This window comes from Scyliorhinus canicula, chromosome 1 (genome assembly GCF_902713615.1).
Source record: "Scyliorhinus canicula chromosome 1, sScyCan1.1, whole genome shotgun sequence".
Classification (NCBI taxonomy): Eukaryota; Metazoa; Chordata; class Chondrichthyes; order Carcharhiniformes; family Scyliorhinidae; genus Scyliorhinus; species Scyliorhinus canicula.
The window spans coordinates 185,594,049-185,614,123 of record NC_052146.1 but is presented as its reverse complement, the minus strand read 5'-3'; the positions used below and the strand labels follow the sequence as shown (position 1 = coordinate 185,614,123).

Genomic DNA, 20,075 nt, shown 5'->3' with positions numbered 1-20,075 from the left:
CAGTTAGAGGGCAGGATAGATAAATGATAAGGGGGATGATGGTGCAAGATGAAAGCAGGTGTTAATAGGACAACATGGGTCTATGGGATGTGTAAAAAGGACCAATTACCAATATCTAGTGTCCAATAAAACTAGAGCACTGGTTATGATCTAAAGTTGCTGAATTCAATGTTTATGCTGGTAAATCCCCAAATGAAAGAGGTGGTGCTGTCCTTCAAGTTTACATTGGGGTTCAGTGGTACAGTGTTGGAGGCAGAGGAAATGAGAAGCAAAGATGATGAAACCTCGCAGTTCAGGGCAAAAGGTGGAATCTTCTCCAACACAGTAATCAATACACAAGAAACAATAACGAAGGAGGGGGGAAACATGGACAGAAATGTACATGTATTCCACGTAAATGCAAGCATAACTAGGACCTATATTGCTTCCCAGATTGGCAGCTTTTATTTGGAAGGAATTAGTACTTTGAAGGAAAAGTTGGTCAATTTCAGAGAGAGAAACCATTGGGCCTTCATTCAAAGGAGAAGCAGATGGCCTGAGGCAGGTTTGGTGGAGAGTGGAGGTGGAAGGAGTGGACATACATGAAAACAAAATAAGTAGTTAAAGTGGCTACAGACGAGTTGTGGATGTAGATTGGAAAATATTGGACACACAACAGAAAAGTGAAATCAAGATAGTTAGAAATTAGTTTAATGGAACAGCAACAGGCTGAAATGATGGGTACCTCATGGTTATCCAATTTGCGGATCCTGGGAAGGAACCAGAAGCGGGTTATATAGCATTAGGAAACTATGAGGTTGAAGGCTATGCTGGGAGTGGTGATGGTGGGATTATGGTCTGAAGATAGGAGGTGGTGTTGGAGAGTTGATGGTTAGCCTCAACAAAGTAGCCATTAAACCGGCAGAGCAGATTGCTATGTAGGCAGAACTGAAGACATGGAGTGCTGCAAATTGATGAGGACATCAGCAGCCCGGTGAAAATGGGCAGACCAAGTTTAACCAAGGAAGTGTGAAGTGTTCCATTTTGGTAGGAAGAATGGGAAGTGATCATGGTGGATCTCATCCTGGCCTTAACTCCACCCTCCTGCCCTTTCTCCATAACCCTTCAACCCAATACCAATTAAAAATCTGATGGACAGCATTTTGATTTTCCAAATGTCCTGATGTTACTTCCTTGATAATTGAACCAGAGGATGTTGTGTACCTGGACTTTCAAAAGACTTTTGACAAGGTCCCACAAAATAGATTATTGAGCAAAATTAAAACTCATGGTATTGGGGGTAATGTATCAACGTAGCTAGAGAACTGGTTGGCAGACAGGAAGCAGAGAGTGGGAACAAATGGGTCCTTTTCAGAGTGGCAGGCAGTGACTAGTGGGGTACCGCAGGGTTCAGTGCTGGAACCCCAGCTGTTAACAATATACAGTAATAATTTAGACAAAGGAATTGCATACAATATCTCCAAATTTGCAGATGACAATAAGCTGGGTGTGCTGTGAGGAGGATGCAAAGAGGCTGCAGAATGGCTTGAGTACCCAATTAAGGGGCAATTTAACGTGGCCGATCCACCTACCCAGCAGATCTTTTTGGGTGGTGGGGGTGAGGCCCACACAGACATGGGGAGAATGTGCAAACTCCACATAGACAGTGACCCGGGTCCGAGATCGAACCCAGATCCTCGGCACCGTGAGGCAGCAGTGCTAATCACAGCACCACTGAGCTGCCCCTGGGAAGTGGCAAATTGGCTACATGGTGCAATTTTGAAAGAAATGCAGGAGAACTGGAATTAACATCGGCAAATTTTCGAAGGGGACAGGAACAGTTGAAAAAAACCCACCGGATCCTTAGCTCTATAAACAGAGGCACATAGCACAAAAACAAGGAAGTAATGCTAAAGCTTTACAAATCACAAGGTCCCAGCTGGAATATTGTGTCCAATTCTGGGCACTACACTTTAGGAAGGATGTCAAGGCCTTAGAGAGGATGCAGAGGAGATTTACTGGAATGGTACCAGGGATTAAAGACTTTAATTGTGTGGAAGCTGCGACTGTTCTCCTTGGAGTAGAGAAAGTCAAGAGGAGATTTAATAGAGATGTTCAGAGTCCTAAAGGGTTCTGATAGACTAAATGAAAAACTGTATCCAGTGTATCCAAAGAACACAGACTTATAATTAATTGGCAAAAATTGTCATGATCTGGATTGCACTACTTGAAAGAGTGATGGAATAATTTTCAAAAGGGAATTTTCTCCACATTTCTCCTCATCTATTCTATTTGTTCAAACACTCCAAGCGGCAGCAGGTTTCACGTTCACATTGTTAATTTGCAGCTTTAAAATGTGACTAACCAATATGTTTTACATGGATTCAATAAAAATCTATATCAACAAACCTAGTCAGCTTCCGAACAGCAAATGTAGATATCTTGGGCTGTTCAAAATCAGTTTGTTGGTCAACAAGATGGTACACAAGAGGAATATTTTCAGCCACCGCCAAACCCTCTTCCTTCGTGGACCAATACTGATCTTCATCCCGGTAATCCAAGTCATCATATTCTTCCTTCAGATCACATTCTTCTTCAGAATCCTCACTTCTACAGAATAAAGGGGGAAGGGGGAAAATAAAATAGGGAACAGAAAGTGATAATGTAACAACAAAAATCAGTATTCAAAACACAATCAAACATCAGTAAGATTACGGTGGATTTGTCAATGGTCAAGTTCAATAGGCCATTTAACCCAGTTAGTCTGTGCCCTTGTTTATGCTTCACTTGAGCCTCACCCTAACTTACCTCATCTATCCCCGTCAGCATGCCCTTCCAATCATTGGCACCCTCATGAAATTATTTAGCTTCCCCTAAAATGCAAACTTATGTAACCTTTTGAGAGGCTGTAGGTATTTTGTGACGAATATATTACAGCATTTTAATGGAGAAATATCAGAAATTAGAATCATATTTTTATAGATAAATCAGCAATTCCACTGGGCTTTGTGAACTTAAAAGTGACAATGTCAGTTGAAAATTTAAATTAAATGAAATAAAATACATTACACCAGTGATTGAAGCAACCCCACACCAATGGACCAATCTCAATGATGGAGGTGGTCTTTGAAACAAAAAAACATTCAATCAGAGACCAAACACAAACAAATACGGTCAAGCATAAACAGTGGTGCGGCAGCACGGTGGCGCAGTGGGTCACGGCGCCGAGGTCCCAGGTTCGATCACGGCTCTGGGTCACTGTCCATGGAGTTTGCACATTCTCCCTGTGTCTGCGTGGGTTTCACCCCCACAACCCAAAGATGTGCAGGCTAGGTGGATTGGCCATGCTAAATTGCCCCTTAATTGGGAAAAAATGAATTGGGTACTCTAAATTAAAAAAAAAGTATAAACAGTGGTGATAAGCATTTTTTTTAAAAACTGTTCCAACCCACGGTTGTATTTCCCCTTGAATAATAAAGAAATGTTCATAAATGCTTGAAGACTAACATTGTTTACTGCTTCTCAGATGTATATAGGGTGAATGCACATGCATGATTGGATTGTGTACGTGCAGAAGAATTATAAATTTCCCATCAGTTCTGAGAATTTTTTTCATAGGAAGCTGTTTCCAAGACAAGTGTGGGGAAGAAGTGGTTTGCAGTAACTGGAGTGTGATGCTGAACATTATTCCTTTTGCTACAGAAATGTCTTGCTCACTGGTCAGAGTTTTATCTCTGATCACTATAGGCACAAGATTTCCTGACATTGAAAATAAGGTTTTGCTCTGTTCGAAGGGAAATAGGTTTGCAATAATACTTTAAAAGAGGTGCATTGTATGTACCAAAACAAACTTATACTGGAGACATAATGGTAAATGGAAAAAGAAAATATATTTTTGCACCTGCAAGAGTAAATTTCAGGATATACTATAACAATAACAGGACCAAAGAAATACGGAATGTGAAGAAACGTTTATTCACTTCAACCATGAAGAAACAATCATACTTAGTGTGAACACATTTTAAGACCCTTTTATTGAAATCGACTTCCTGACACTACATAAACTAAGGTAACAAAGCGCTTCGAAAGTTAAAGATTCTTATCATTGTGATCAAATCCCATCATGGCCTCGACCCTCATTATCTCTGAAACTTCCTCCAGCCTGAAAATGCTGCAACAATTCTGTTTTCCTTTAATTGTGGTCTCCTGTGCATCCTTCATTTTGCCATTGATGGCCATGCCTTCAGCTGCCCAAGCTGCAAAGCCTGGGAATCCCTTTATAAATCTCTCCAAAACCTATTTATGATGACTGTAGGGATTTCTGATGTATTGTATTATATGTATTTGGTGCAGTAAGGATTAAAAGCCTGGGTTAGTGTGTGACTGCGACTGGTTTTAAAGGCAGCTAGGCTTTTTGGAGACAGAAGTGCAATTAAAGCATTGTAAAAGAAAGACATTCCAGACATGGACATTGTTTGCTGAAGTTGGGCTAATGGAATTTTTTTTATATTAAGAGGGCTTCCTGGGGATTAGATAATTAAAGACATTGTGGTCAGCTTGGTGAGATAATATAGTTAATGGGAAGAGCCACGGGCTGAAGCAGTCAGGTGTTAGAATTTGGAGTTTCAGTTCAGTTAAAGATTTAACTGGGGCAGGACAGGAGCAATTTCTCAGGCTTGCAGTTTAAACAGTAGTTTGAGACAGACAAGAATCTGCAAGCTGGGTCCTGAGGATATCGCTTTCTCAAATTGGGGTATTCAAGACATCTCTCTTAAGCAAGTATTCCTGGTCTGCTAACTGAATTTAAAAGTGGATTTTGACCCATGAGGGTTTTGCTTGAGTGGAAATCAATGATAGCAGTTAAGGGTTATTATTTCATTGCGGACTTCTAGTGACGGCGGGCGGGAGGCAGCCACGCGTTGGAGGGCTCCCGTTCAGGAACGGCATTGTCAGGGGTTAACGCCCGGTCCCAAGGGCAGCAGAGGCAGCAAAAGTCGGGAGACAGCACAGGGAGGGGAAATGTTGAAGATCAGCAAAAAAACAGCCGTGAGAAAAGCGGCTGAAAGTCCGTTGGGGAGTGGAAAGGTCACCGCGGGGTCAGTAAAGAAAATGGAGGCTGGAGCACCAAGGGAGGCCTAATTGCTTATGGCTGAAGAAATAACTAAAGTGATGGCTGTGGAAGTCGAGAGGCAGTTTACAAAACACTTGGAGGCAATGAGGAAGGAGATGGGGGTGGTTTTGAAAGCGCTGGTGGAGGAGGCGATTACCCCGGTGAGGACGGCGGTGGAGAGTGCAGTGGCGGAGGTGTGGGAGCAAGATGAGGCGCTGAAGGAAGTGGAAGAGACATTACTGCAGCACAGTGATCAACTTACCTAGATGGGGAAGGAGATGCGGAAGGTGATAGGGATCAACAAGGATCTGCGAGGCAAAATGGAAGACCTGGAAAACAGATCCAGGTGACAGAATTTGAGGATTGTGGGGCTGCCCGAAGGAGTGGAAGGGCCGAGACCAACTAAGTATTTGGCCACGATGATGGCAAAACTATTGGGGGAGGGGGAGGATCCCTCCCGATATGAGCTGGATCGGGCTAATCGGTCGTGGAGGCCTGTACCAAAGGGGAGTGAGCCGCCAAGAGTAGTGACTCTGTGCTTCCGTAGGTACAGTGTAAAGGAGAAGGTCCTGTGCTGGGCTAAGCAGAAGCGGGTGGTGCAGTGGGCTGGAGCTAGTATACGCGTATACCAGGACTTTACGGTGGAGCTGGCGAGAAGGCGGGCTGCCTTCAACCGGGTGAAGAGGGCGCTGTACATTAGTAAGGTGCAGTGCGGCATTGCATATCCAGCGAAGCTGAGAGGGTGACCTTCAAATTCAAGGACTTTTATTTTGGGACGGTGGAAGCAGCCCGAGGAGTTTGCGGAGGCAGAAGGACTGTGGCAGAATTGAGAAATGTTCATGTACCGATGTAGCCTCATGACTGTATTTTTTCTTTTTTTTTTGGTTTCACTGCGTGCTGGTGTATGGGCTATAGGAGCCAACGTTGTATATATTTGGACAAGGGAAGAAATGGGACTTTCAGTCGTAACGACGGTTCTTTGGGGTGTGGGTGTGTATGCGGGGTTTGTGTGCTAAAGGGGACTTCTGGGTTTTTCCTGGGTCCGGGCAAGGGGGAACGAGACCCGGGTGGGGGCCTCCACTGTGCCACCGTGCTGCCCCGGGGGGGAGGATTTTTACAAGAGGAAGTGGAGGGGAGGAATTGTGGGGGGGGTTTACAACTCTTGGGTGTCATTTACGGTACTCTTTTGGATGGCATTGAGTGTCGTCCGGGTTTTGGGGGGGTGGGGGGGGTGGAAGAGACTCTACAGGTTAATGGTGACCATGGGCGATTCCGGACTCCTTTCTCTTTTTCGCCTTTGTTTTTTTTCCCACCGTGGGAGGGTTTATTTTATTTGATACATATATTGACAGGTGGGCCGTTGATTGGGGTGGTGGGAGGATGGGATCGTTGTTAAGGGGATTGACTTTGTATCTGTTACCGTTTACTGCTTGTTAGTGGGGTGTAAATTTAAGGAAAATGTGAAAATGGAGAATAAAAACATTTTTAAAAAAAGGGTTATTATTTAATTGTATTGTTAAGCATTGCTTAATAGGTAATTGTAAGCTATTTTTCTTTGTGATGCTAATGTTAGTAATAAAGTTTGTTTTAATGTACCATATCCCTATTTGTGCACGGAATCACTCCTGTAGCGAAGTATCCTTTCCTCACAGGTTTACAAATTAAATAAAATATTGGAGCTTCTGTCTGGTATCCAGCAACTGTTGGGGTCTAGTCCGGGATCATAATGTAATACTTTTACCAGGTGTTATTATCGATGAGCCTCTTGCTGTAAAGCCCCTTAGGACATCCTACTACAAAGGCACTATATAAATACCAATTGTTGTTGCAATAAAACATTCACAACTACGTTCATAGAACATAGCACAAAGGAAGGCATTTGGGCACATCATGCCTATTTTGGCTCTTCAATATCTAATTAATCCCTGTGGAGGAGGGGTTCTGGTGTGAGGTGCGCCGGAGAGTAAACGCCTCTATCTCGTGCGCGAGGTTGGGCAGATACAGCTAAAAGCGGTATATAGAGCACACCTCACAACGGCGAGGATGAGCCGGCTCTTTGAAGGGGTAGAAGATGTGTGTGAACGTTGCGGTGGGGGAGGGGGGGCAAATCACGTTCATATGTTTTGGTCCTGTCCAAAGCTGGAGGATTACTGGAAGGAGGTTTTTAGGGTAATTTCTAAAGTGGTGCACGTGAAACTGGACCCGGGCCCTCGGGAGGCCATATTCGGGGTGTCGGACCAGCCGGGATTGAAAACGGGTGCAGAGGCAGATGTTGTAGTCTTCGCCTCGCTGATCGCCTAAAGGCGGATCCTGATAGGAGGGAGAGCAGCCTCTCCACCCTTTGCCCTGGCGTGGCGGGGGGGACCTGTTGGAATTCTTGACTCTTGAGAATGTTAAGTTTGAACTGAGTGAAGGATGGAGGGGTTCTACAATTCATGGGTGTTATTCATTATGCACTTTCAAGAACTGGATAACATCGAACATTAGTTTGGGGAGAGGGGGTGGACTGTATGTGTTAATGGTGACTATGGGTGATTCCTGATTTTTTTGTCATTTGTTTATGCTACCATGCGGGTTAATGGTTGGGGGTTTGGTGGGAGGATGGGATCATTGTTATTGATATGGGGATTGACATTATATTCGTTACTGATTATTGTTTATTGTTGGTGGGTGCAAAACTTGGGTGAAAATGTGAAAAAGGAGAATAAAAGTATTTTAAAAAAAATATCCAATTAATCTCACTCTGCTGCTCTTTCCCCTTGGCCCCCTAAATATTTCCCTCTGATGTGTTAATCTAATTATTTTTGAAAGCTGCTATTGAATCTACTTGCACTTTCCTGTCAGGCATTGTTTGCCTGAACACAACAACTTGTTAAATCATTTTCTTTTCCTCATGTCACCTTTCACTCTATCATCATTTTTGGTAATTGGAGGATGCAGAGCTATCGTTTCACCACTGGAAATAATTTTTCCTTCATTTATTTTCTCATGTCACCTTTCACACTTTTACCAATTATCTCAGGTCAGCATCCTCTAGTTACCAACCATGCGACCACTGAAAACTTACCCATGATTTTGAACACTGAAGTGATCCAGCCATTTCTTGATATCACGTGAAGGGAATAGAATTGGCTGAAGACTGACGTTGGTGATAGGAGGGAATTCAGGAGGGGGCAAAGATGGCTGAAGATAATTGTAAATGCTTCACTGATACACTGGGCTCCCCCCTTATTGAGATTTGTGATGCATTTAGAGCTTCGCCTTCTGTTAGTTGATTACTTGCCCACCACAATTCTGTAGTCTGATCTATTGGCTGAGGGATTGTTTAGCTGTTCTTATTGCACGCTGCTTTGTCATGCAGGCAGCCCGGCTTCATCAGATTTGCACCGCAATTTTAGGTATGCCTGGTATTCTTCCACACTCGTCAGGGTTGCTCCCCTGGCTTGATGGCAATGGCACAGTGAGGAAAATGTTTCCTCCCACAAGTCCTGAAAGACGTGCTGTTAGGTGAATTGGACATTCTGAATTCTCCCTCTGTGTACCCGAGCAGGCATCGGAATGTGGCGACTTGGGGCTTTTCACAGTAACTTAATTGCTGTGTTAATGTAAGCCTACTTGTGACAATAACTTAGAGCAAATTCAGCACAGCTTCTAAAACCAACATTTCTGAAATCATTTCTATTATTGACACTAGTGGAAAACTATACAGCCTACCCTAGTGTCGTTCCCATTTTTGAAAAAAATCAAAGACAAAAAAAAAATTTAACAAAAAGTGTAAGCGTCAAATTAACTGTTCTGGAAGAGGGCATTATACTCTTTGTGGACCAACTTGTTTCTTTATTAGTTTACTTCCCTTGGACCACTAGTAACTTTTCCTTTAGTATCAAATTCTTTATTTTTCCAATTAAGGGGCAATTTAGCATGGCCAATCCACCTACCCGGCACATCTTTGGGCTGTGGGAGTCAGATCCATGCAGACACGGGGAGAATGTGCAAACTCCACACGGACAGTGACCCGGGGTTAGGATCGAACCCGGATTCTCGGCACTTTGAGAGAGCAGTGCTAACCATTGCGCCACTGTGCCGCCCAAATTACTAGTAACTTGTTATGTCTCACTTTAGGTCTATAATCTCACCTGCAAATACATTTTAATCACAAGTTCTAGCCATTACTCTGATTTTGGGATATTTGTTGTCTTTGGAATAGACAGAAGAATAGCATGAGCAACCTACATACATAAGTGATATATATATATCATAGCTTACCAGTAGTTCATGGAAAGCTATCACAGTCGATGCATACCAAAGCAAGGATTCAGATCTTGGTTCATAAAATACTTAGTTTACTAATGGAAAATGCCTGTTGTGACAGTAACAAGTGGAGAAGAAAATCTGGATGGAAGAATTTATATTCAAAGTAAAGTCACCTAAAATTGCACCACCGTCTAATATTACTAACTTGAACAAACCACTGCTAGAAAATAAACATTTAATTCTCACTTCCAACAAAGCTACATTATAAGAATTTGAGGGAAATTATACATTAATTTTCCTGATATTTTTTGACTCATTGCTGGTTAAAGTTCCACCGTTGTCCAAGTGGCTAATATTCACATGGGAGGCTTGACAGCGGGTATCAGGAAGATGCAAGGATTCCATTATACTATTTTGGTATACCTGGTGCACTGGCCAAATTTATCCTCAAGTCAACCTCACAAAAGAGATTATCTAGTCATTATCACACTGCAATTTGAGAGTCCTTGCTGTGAGCAAATTCGCTGCTGCATTTCCTACAAGAAATAGTGGTGACACTTCAAAATTGCTTATTTGGCTGTAAAGCACTTTGGAATGTCTCGTGGTCATGAAATAATAATCTTTATTATTGTCACAAGTAGGCTTACATTAATACTGCAATGAAGTTACTGTGGAAATCCCCTAGTCGCCAGATTCTGGCGCCTGTACAGGTACACCGAGGGAGAATTCAGAATGTCCAATTCACCTAACAAGCACGACTTTCGGGACTTGTGGGAGGAAACCAGAGTACCCGGAGGAAACCCACGGAGACACGGGGAGAACGTGCAGACTCCACGCAGACAGTGACCCAAGCCGGGAATCGAACCCAGTTCCATGGTGCGGTGAAGCAATAGTGCCAACCACCGTGCTACCATGCCATCCAAGGTGACATTTAAATGCAAATCTGTTATATATTCAACTGTAATCGTCCATCAGTTTCTAGCCCAGTCTCGTCTTTGCTCGCGTGCTACACAGAGTCACTTAGGGGAGTCTTGTAACACTACAGAAGTAAAATGGTTAATGGGAAGCAAGGCAGCAGGTTAGCAGGTGGGAAGTGGATTCAACTATATGGAAAGTTGTGAAAAAAGATAATGGGAAGAAGAACTCAGGAGATGTTACTAATGGAGGTATTAGGATTCAAAAAGGTATTAAAATGAGCGTAAAGGCACAAGATAAATGAGTTGGTGGCACAAACCATCACAAATGAGTATGATTTAATGGCCATTACAGGAACATGGTTGCAGGATGGGCACAACTGGGAGTTAAATATCCAGGGGTATCAGACTATTCGGAAAAACAGCCAGGAAGGTAAGGGAGGTGGTGTAGCACTGATATTTATGGATGACATTAGGGCAGTAGTGAGAGATGATATAGGTTCTATGGAGAAAAAGGTTGAATCCATTTGGGTGGAAATTAGAAATAAGAAGAAGAAACGGTCACTGGCGTAGCCTATAGGCCACCAAATAATAACATCACGGTGGGACGGGCAGTAAACAAAGAAGTAACTGATGCATTTAAGAATGGCATGGCAATTATCATGGGGGATTTTAATCTACATGTCAACTGGTCAAACCAGGTTGGTCAGGGCAGCCTTGAGGAGGAGTTCATAGAATGTATCCGTAATAGTTTCCTTGAACAGTATGTAATGGAACCTACGAGGGGTGTTTCTTATAAACATACAAAATTATGAAGGGAACAGACAGGGTAGAAGCACAGGGATTGTTTCCACTAACAGCTGAAACTAAAACTAGGGGGCACAGCCTCAAAATTAAGGGGAGCAGATTTAGGACTGAATTGAGGAGGAACTTCTTCACCCAAAGGGTTGTGATTCTGTGGAATCCCCTGCCCAGTGAAGTAGTTGAGGCTACCTCGCTAAGTGTTTTTTAAGGCAAAGGTACATAGATTTTTGAACAGTAAAGGAACAAAAGGTTATGGTGAGAGGACGGGTAAGTAGAGCGGAGTCCACAAAAAGATCAGTTATGATCTTATTGAATGGCAGAGCAGGCATGAAGGACCAGATGGCCTACTCCTGCTCCTAGTTCTTATGTTATGTTAGAAATGTTACTACTCATAGAATCATAGAATGTACATGCAGAAGGAGGCCATTCGGCCCATCGAGTCTGCACCGGCTCTTGGAAAGAGCACCCCACTTAAGCCCAGACCTCCACCCGATCCCCGTAACCCAATAACCCAACCTAACTGGGGAATGGAACATTTCCATTTCGGGCAGTCATGAACTAGATTGAGGCCGGCTAATCTCATTACTCAGAATGATCAGGCAGAGTCTGAAATCCAAATTAGTCCACAAATCAATTACAACATTCAAACGGGTTTGAGAGGGAGAAAACAAAACACGTGATAAGCTTACTCTGCTGGAGCCTCCTTTTCATGATTTTGCAGCTCCCGGAGAAGTTGCTTAACATCCTTCTGGTTTTCGGTAGTCATGTTTATAGTCTGCAAGTGTACTTGGTGTTCAGATTTGGATTTAAATCTGCCTCCCTTTTGGCTATTATTGTTCGACTTGCTGAGAGGAAAATAACAAAAAATGTCAACAGAATCACAGCAGCACCATTTACTTTTCCCACCAAAGCCATGCACCCAAAATCTATGCAGCACATGAACTGTTTCTTTTAAATAGATAAAATATCCAGATTCATTGTGTTCAAAGGAAAGGGAATGAAATAAGTGTTCCTTGAAAATCTACACCACATCAACATCCAGGAATGGAATAGGACAATAGAAACAGAGGTGGCAACACTGGTCTTTGCCAATAACACAAAACAGGCTCATGACGAATCAGCAGCTCATTTTACTCCACTCTTTGACTTTCTTTTCACTGAAATTAATTTTAAAAGCAAAGATCAATTTCATCCCCAAGACTTTCTGCTGATTCGGTGGACAACCCCAATGCACATTCCATGTCTGAAGCTTCTGGTCAAGAAATGAAACTGTTTTGAAGAGTCGTCACATTGGACTCGGAATATTAACTCTTCTCTCTCCACAGATGTTGCCAGACGTGGATTTTTCCAGCACTTTCTGCTTTTATTGAAGTAAAAATGTTTCTTTAATCTTCTAGCGCTTCTGCTCCCTCCCTAACTTAACAAAACAATTTTTGCCAACTAACATCGATTATCAATTGATTGCATTTTTAAACACCACTAATTTTAAAACTCTTCCACTTTAAAACAAATTGTTTTCTACCCTGCTTACAGTTCCAAAGCACCATTCTCACAACTGACCAGCAAGATGAATTGCTCACAAGCATCTTCAAGTGTCACTTGCTTACCACCTGATATAAGCAGCGCAAGAATCACTTGGATTACATTTTTTTCCCCCCCAATTTGTGATGAATTACCCAATTTGTTTGGAGTGTTTCTTCCACTAGATAGTGCAAATCAGTAGCATGGGGAGCCACAATTGAAATATGTTCACTAAAACTTAATCAGAAAGGCTCAAATGATACAAGCACTGCGAGTCATTTAATCCATATTGGTCACGTTCTGCACCTACCTTTGAGTTTTGACCAGATTACCAAATAAATTGAACTCGCTTTGCTCCTTGAACAGGTCATCAGGATATTTCCTACTTTCAGCTCCAGCTCTACTTCCAGTTCCAGCTTTACTTCCAACTCCTCCTCTGGCTCCTCCTCTATTTCCAACTCCAGCACGGGCTCCTGCTCGACTTCCAGCTCCAGCTCTACCTCTCCCCCTACTCCGAAATCTGGTCGGGAGTGTTGGCTTTGGGGTGAAACTGAAATCATCCCCATCATCCCATATTTTTCCCGAGGCTTTCCTACTTCCTCCTCCTGCACTGCCACGAGGCTTGTTGAACTTTCCACCTCCTCGGTTTGGCCTCCTTCCAAAATTCATTTTCTGTAATCACTGTTCAAAAGATAAGTCACTTGTTATATATTACAGATTTGAATTACAATCAAATAGTCATCAATTCTGAGCATTTCTAATACACTGTAGGCGAGTTCTACCCAGTGTTCTAGCCAAAATATTCATCCATCAGAATCATCACTAAAACAGACAGATTATCTGGTCATTATCTCATTGCTGTTTGTGGGACCTTATCACACATCTTGGCTCCTGCAGTTCTTACATTACAATAGTGACTATACTTAAAAAAAAACAGAATGCCTTCACTGCACTTTTCCAAATTTTTAATGGTGGCAAAACTAAAAAGAACCACTCCCAAATCAACATGAGAGCTTTGAAAGACAGGGTATGAATGGATTAGGTCATTATTCCATGTTCTTGCTTGTTCAAATATGCACGGTGCTTTATTTTCCCAAATCCACTTCTTATCCTGATGAACATGACGTGGAGATGCCGACGTTGTTGGACTGGGATGAGCACTGTAAGAAGTCTTACAATCCAAGGTTAAAGTCCAACAGGTTTGGTTTTGAATCACTAGCTTTCAGAGCACTGATGAGTTGATCGCCATATCCTGTTCGTACGAGGGCATATTTCAGCATTTGTAGAGATCTGTTAAGCTCCTCCTCGTCTGAGCAGATCCTGTGTATACAGAGGACTTGTCCATAGTGGATGGCCCCCACTACTTGCCTTCAAACAACCACACAACCTAAAACAAACCATTGTTTGCAGCAAACTACCCAGCCTTGAGAACTGCAACCACGACACCACACAACCCTGCCATGGCAATCTCTGCAAGACGTGCCAGATCATCGACATGGGTACCACCATTACATGCGAGAACACCACGCACCAGGTACGTGGTACATACTCGTGCGACTCGGACAACATTGTCTACCTCATACGCTGCAGAAAAGGATGTCCCGAAGCGTGGTACATTGGCAAGACCATGCAGACGCAGCGACAACGTATGAACGGACATCGTGCGACAATCGCCAGGCAGGAATTTTCCCTTCCATTCGGGGAACACTTCAGCAGTCAAGGGCAATCAGCCTCTGATTTTCAGGTAAGCGTTCTCCAAGGTGGCCTTCAGGACACGCGACAATGCAGAGTCGCCGAGCAGAAACTTATAGCCAAGTTCCGCACACATGAGTACGGCCTCAATCGGGACCTTGGATTCATGTCGCATTCCATTCACCCCCCCTACCATCTGGCCTGGGCTTGCAAAATCCTACCAACTGTCCTGGTTTAAGACAATTCACACCTCTTTGACCTATGATTATCGCTCTCTCCAGTTGCTCCGTCTGGACCTGCAAACTTAATTACCTTCAAAGACTCGCATTCAAAGCATCGCATTGCATCATTGACTTTGTCTATATATATGTTTCTGGAACCCACCTCTTCATTCACCTAGGAGCAGTGCTCCGAAAGCTGGTGATTCGAAACAAACCTGTTGGACTTTAACCTGGTGTTGTAAGACTTCTTGCTGATGAAGGTTGAAGGCAAATGAGTGACATCAACCACAATGAAAATAAAACCTGATATTTTTGCAAATGTTTAAAAAAAAATCACATCTCACAGTAAGAGATCACATTTTTAAGATATTATATTAATTATTTTTTAGAAAGGTTGTTGCTGCATAACCTGCTGGGGACAGTCAACACCCTTTAATTCAAAGTAACTTGATTGACAAACTCCCATTTTGCTGCTATTTATAGTTAATTGAAATGACTAAATAATTCAAATTTTAAGCACGGACAAAGGACATAAAACTCCATAGTCTATCCAGTTTGTCTTACATCACCTTTGGTAGTTTCATAATACAATTACGACAGAGTTGACTAATTATCACAATCAATCACTCTCTATTGGGCTACAGCAGACCTAGACATGGCGTGAGAAAAAAGACAGTGCCATGAGCTTTGGGAACTATAGCTTCAAAGTCATCAGTTCCTCCCAAACATCCCATGTCATGTCTCAAATTACACATATAAATGTCATCTCTTGAAATAAATATATTTCTCTTTGAATGGATCAACAATTACTACTTCCATCATTTTCCTAATGTCTTCCAGAAATTGGCCACCAGCTCACCGAAATATGGTTCCCATAGATTCATTTTGAATTTATTTCCCCAAGTGCAGGTCATATCTTCTGATTCTACTGTGAATCCATAGCAATATTTTCAAGGAGTCCTCCCGAAATATTTAGCCCTCAACATCACTACATGTAGTACATCACTATGAGACTTAGGATAGCAGGGTCATTTGGGACCTCGGGGGATGGTCATACCTGCCGTTGTGCAAGTCATTCTGGGCCCAGACAAGGATGCGAAGCTCAAGGTAATGGGTCATGGCCAACAGTGGAACAAGCACATTTTCAATGGTGATGGTGGAAGAACAAACACCCCAAGGGACAATGTTTTCTTCAAAGCAGAGGATCTTGGGGGTAGAGGGCTGGCATTTTCCTTAAACACACACAGGAAGGCAACGTCTCGTGTAATCTTCCCCCTAGTCATATTGCTCATTGAAATTGAAAATCAGAGGCTTCTCGGAGCAACTAAAGAAAACATTACAAAACCAAGAGGCGTGGAGAAAGGAGCAGAGGACCTACCCCCTCGACAGATCACGACTACAGGTTATGTTGGTCATTAACAAACTGCCAGACCTGACTGCGCGCAATTTGGCTGCCCCCCTTCTAATGTCACAACAGTTCATCGTTGGCTGCAAAGTGTTTGGAACTTCCTGAAGTCGTGAAAGGCGCTTTATAAATGCAAGTTTTTCTATACTTCTAAGAGGAAGGGGCATTATCCCAAGTCTACAATTAATGCAGGTAACATTTTTTAAAAAACCAACCACAACATACAATCCAGCCGATCTCCGAGCTTCTCCAGTTGTTTTTTTCCTTCCACCTATTTTTCATCCCCCACCCACACACCAAGTACAGGCTGCCTTGGGGACGCCGGGTGCTCCGGAAATGACTCCGCAAACTTCCGGGTCATGTTGGTGGCGCCGGTTACCATGGAGATTTCTCAGCGTCCGCCTCCTGGCTTCGCTCCGTTAAAACTCAGGCGTATTTGATCGTCACTGTGGTCACTGCAAGTGAAAGAGAGAGAGAAAACGGTATTCTCCTTTGGCTCTGTTAAATCTGTCTTTGCCGATCAAAATGCCGGGTAAGTGCATGTCACCGAACCACGCTGCTCTTAGTCAATCGTCGTTTATTTATGATTACAAAACAAGAGAAAGGGCGCATCTAGTGAAGGGGCACTGTCAATAGCGAGTTCTAACCCTCCCTCTTGCGCTCGCCACAACCCCCCCCCCCCCCCCCCCAGGGTTTAAAAACTTGGACAACATTAGAAAACCGTGGGAAGGCAGGACTCTGTAACGATTGACACGTTGGATGACCAATATCCCGAAAGACCTGCTGTTGGGTGAATTGGACATTCTGAATTCTCCCTCTATATACCCGAACAGGAGCCGGAATGTGGCCACTTGGGCATTTTCACAGTAACTTCATTGCAGTGTTAATGTAAGCCTACTTGTGACACTAATAAAGATTATTATTATCAATGGCACTGTCATAATATACACCCAGGTGTATATGATGTAGTGCAGACAGGCAGTGATTGACACACAGGATGACCAGTGAGCACACAGAACACAGCAGCCAATGACCAGACAGGACACGACCACTATAAAGCCAGAGGGCACCAGTTTCCCCACTCTTTCGGGATCCAGCCTCTGAGACAGTCAGAGCTCGTGAGCAGCAGCCAGTACAAACACCATGTGGTAGTCAGTTAGTCTGGTCAGGTTAGCCTCAGGTCTCCAGTCAAGTCAGCATAGTGTCAACCCACAGTTAAGCATGTATTATAGTTAGTTGTTCAATAAAATCGTGTTGCATCTCTTCAAGTGTTGGAAGCCTGTCTCTCTCGACACTGCATCAAACGCAGTCCACATAGACCCAGCTTACCCAACACATCATGGTACCAGTGAGTAATGCTGAAGTTTGATGGACCTACCTTGAGATAATCTGCCTTTGACCAGCGATCAGCCATCTGGTAACATGGACAGCTTCCGCCTCCTCCGCAGCTCCACATCGCCGGCAACCTCGGTGCAAACTGGAAGATTTTCAAACAGAAGTTCCAGCTATATCTCGAAGCCACCGACCTCGAGGCCGCATTGAATGCCAGGAAGTTCACACTCTTCCTTTCTACAGCCGGGGACCACGCTTCTACAGCCGGGGACCACGCTATCCACATCTACAACTCCCTCGCATTTGCTGAAGGCGAAGACGAGACGAAGTTTAAAACAGTCCTGCTGACGTTCGACAGCCACTGCGACATTGAGGTCAATGAGAGCTTTGAACGGTATGTTTACCAGCAGAGGCTTCAGGGTAAGGATGAACCTTTTCAGTCCTTTTTAACCCATCTCCGTATCCTCGCGCAGTCATGCAACTATGACTCGACAACTAATTTCATGATCCGGGATCAGATCGTTTTCGGGGTCCACTCCAATTCCCTTCACCAGCAGCTCCTAAAAGTTAAGCAGCTCACCCTTACCATCGCTATCGAAACCTGCGCCATCCATGAGCACGCTAACAACTCCCACATCAGGGCGGCAGAGACGGCAAAGCTAAACCCCCACGAGGCAGAATGGATGCAGGCCATCACACAAATGCAGGGCCTGAGTCTTGATGAGAGTGGCCATTTTGCACGCTTTTCCCGGGCTCCAGCGCATGTGCACCACGACCGAGGGGACGGCGAGACCGACGACCACGCGCAAGTGTGCACGTCGTTCGACTGCACTGCGTATGCGCGGTGGCGCACGGAACGTCCTGACGTCAGCGTCATGACGTGTTCCAATTGTGGCTCCGCCCATTTAAAGCAGCAATGTCCGGCAAAATCTCAACGCTGACTCCAGTGTGGCAAGCTTGGCCACTATGCAGCCCATTGCAGATCTGTTCCACTGCCTAGCACACAGAGATCCCAGCCACAGCGCAGGAGCGTCCGATCAGTACAGCAGCCCGTGACAGACTCTGACAATCTACCAGATCCCGATGCTGAGGGCCTCAAATCCCCATTCCGGGTGGGCATCACCACTAAGCATGCGCTGCGTTTCTCAATGATGGTGAAACAACTCCCAATCCTGAGCATTGATCCGGACGACGAGTGGTGTGCCACCCTTACGGTTAACAAGGCTTGCATACGTTTCACGCTGGACACCGGCGCTTCAGCAAACCTCATTTTAAAGTCTGACCTCGACACCATCCGCGTCAGACCAAGCATTCTTCCACCAGCCTGCCAGCTCCTCGACTACAATGGCAATGCCATTGCTGCCAGTAGCTCATGCCAGCTTGCGGTGTCCAATAGGTCACTAAAAGCAACGCTGCGATTTGAAATCTTAGGAACCCACAGAGCTTCCCTGCTCGGTGCTCGGGCCTGCAAACCCCTGAACCAAGTGCAGTGGGTTCATACCATGTCGTCCACACAGGCAACAGCCTCGCCAGATGATAACTTCCAGGCTCAACTCGATGACATCATAGCGCAAACCATAGCATGTTCGAAGGTATGGGCACACTCCCATACCGGTACAAAATCCTATTGAAGCCAAATGCCACCCCTGTGGTTCATGCACCACGTCGGGTGCCGGCACCCCTCAAGGACCGCCTCAAGCAGCAGCTGCAAGACCTCCAGGACCAGGGCGTCATTTCAAAGGTCACGGAACCCACAGGCTGGGTTAGCTCCATAGTTTGCGTCAAGAAGCCGTCAGGGGAACTTCGAATCTGTATCGACCCCAAAGATTTGAACTGCAACACCGTGAGGGAAAACTACCCAATATCTAAATGAGAAGAGCTAACCAGCGAGATGGCTCATGCCAAATTCTTCACAAAGCTGGACGCTTCCAAATGCAGCTGGAAGCGACCAGTCGCAAACTGTGCACATTCAATACCCCATTCGGTCGCTACTGTTACAACCAAATGCCCTTTGGCATCATCTCCGCCTCAGAGGTGTTCCATCGCATAATGGAATAAATGATGGAGGGCATTGAGGGGATCCGAGTGTACATCAACGATGTCATAATCTGGTCCACAACTCCTCAAGAACACATCGATCGCCTCAAGCGGGTGTTCCACAGGATCCACGAGCATGGCCTCTGACTCAACAGAGCCAAATGTTCGTTCGGTCAATCAGAAATCAAATTCCTTGGCGACCACATTTTGCAGCACGGCGTGCAGCCAGATGCGGACAGGGTTTCGGCGATCAACACCATGAAGACCCCGGAGGACAAAAAGGCGGTCCTCCACTTTCTAGAGATGGTCAACTTCTTGGGAAGTTTATCCCCAACTTGGCGTCACACACCACAGCCCTCCGCCATCTCGTTAAAAAAACGACGGAGTTCCAGTGGCTACCCGCTCATGAGCAAGAGTGGCGTGAGCTAAGGGCGAAACTCACCAATGCCCCGGTGCTGGCATTTTTCGACCCCGCCAAGGAAACAAAAATATCCACCGACGCGAGCCAGGATGGCATTGTGGCAGTGCTCGTCTAACGGGATGACTCCTCCTCCTGTGCCCCAGTTGCATATGCCTCTAGAGCCATGACGCCCACTGAGCAACGATACACTCAAATTGAAAAAGAATGCCTGGGCCTCCTTACAGGGATCAACAAGTTCCATGATTATGTGCATGGCCTCCCCAAATTCACGGTCGAGACGGACCACAGGCCATTGATTCACATCATCCAAAAATACCTCAATGACATGAAGCCACGGCTACAACGCATCCTCCTCAAGCTACAGCGCTACGATTTCGACCTGGTG

General features: G+C 44.6%; 2 protein-coding genes across 6 annotated transcripts in view; one reads left to right on the top strand and one right to left on the bottom strand.

The window, feature by feature from the left end:
* The window catches only part of dhx57 (DEAH (Asp-Glu-Ala-Asp/His) box polypeptide 57), a 117,454-nt gene extending 101,213 nt beyond the window's left edge, over positions 1-16,241 (bottom strand). Inside the window, exons 1-4 of one of the 2 annotated variants that reach the window (XM_038804237.1) lie at positions 16,126-16,241; positions 12,893-13,263; positions 11,751-11,906; positions 2,389-2,589 (exon numbers count right to left, since the gene is read on the bottom strand). In XM_038804237.1, coding sequence (XP_038660165.1) covers positions 2,389-2,589; positions 11,751-11,906; positions 12,893-13,251 — 716 coding nt within the window. In that variant the 5' untranslated portion in view covers positions 13,252-13,263; positions 16,126-16,241. Of the gene's footprint in view, positions 1-2,388; positions 2,590-11,750; positions 11,907-12,892; positions 13,264-15,552; positions 15,690-16,125 lie in introns of those variants that run through there. The other variant, XM_038804228.1, reaches the window with a different exon arrangement.
* Positions 16,109-20,075, top strand: part of morn2 (MORN repeat containing 2) — an 83,001-nt gene continuing 79,034 nt past the window's right edge. For 3 of the 4 annotated variants that reach the window (XM_038804246.1, XM_038804273.1, XM_038804262.1), the window contains exon 1: positions 16,109-16,432. In XM_038804246.1, the coding sequence (XP_038660174.1) occupies positions 16,426-16,432 (7 nt within the window). In that variant the 5' untranslated portion in view covers positions 16,109-16,425. The remainder of the gene's footprint in view (positions 16,433-20,075) is intronic. The other variant, XM_038804255.1, reaches the window with a different exon arrangement.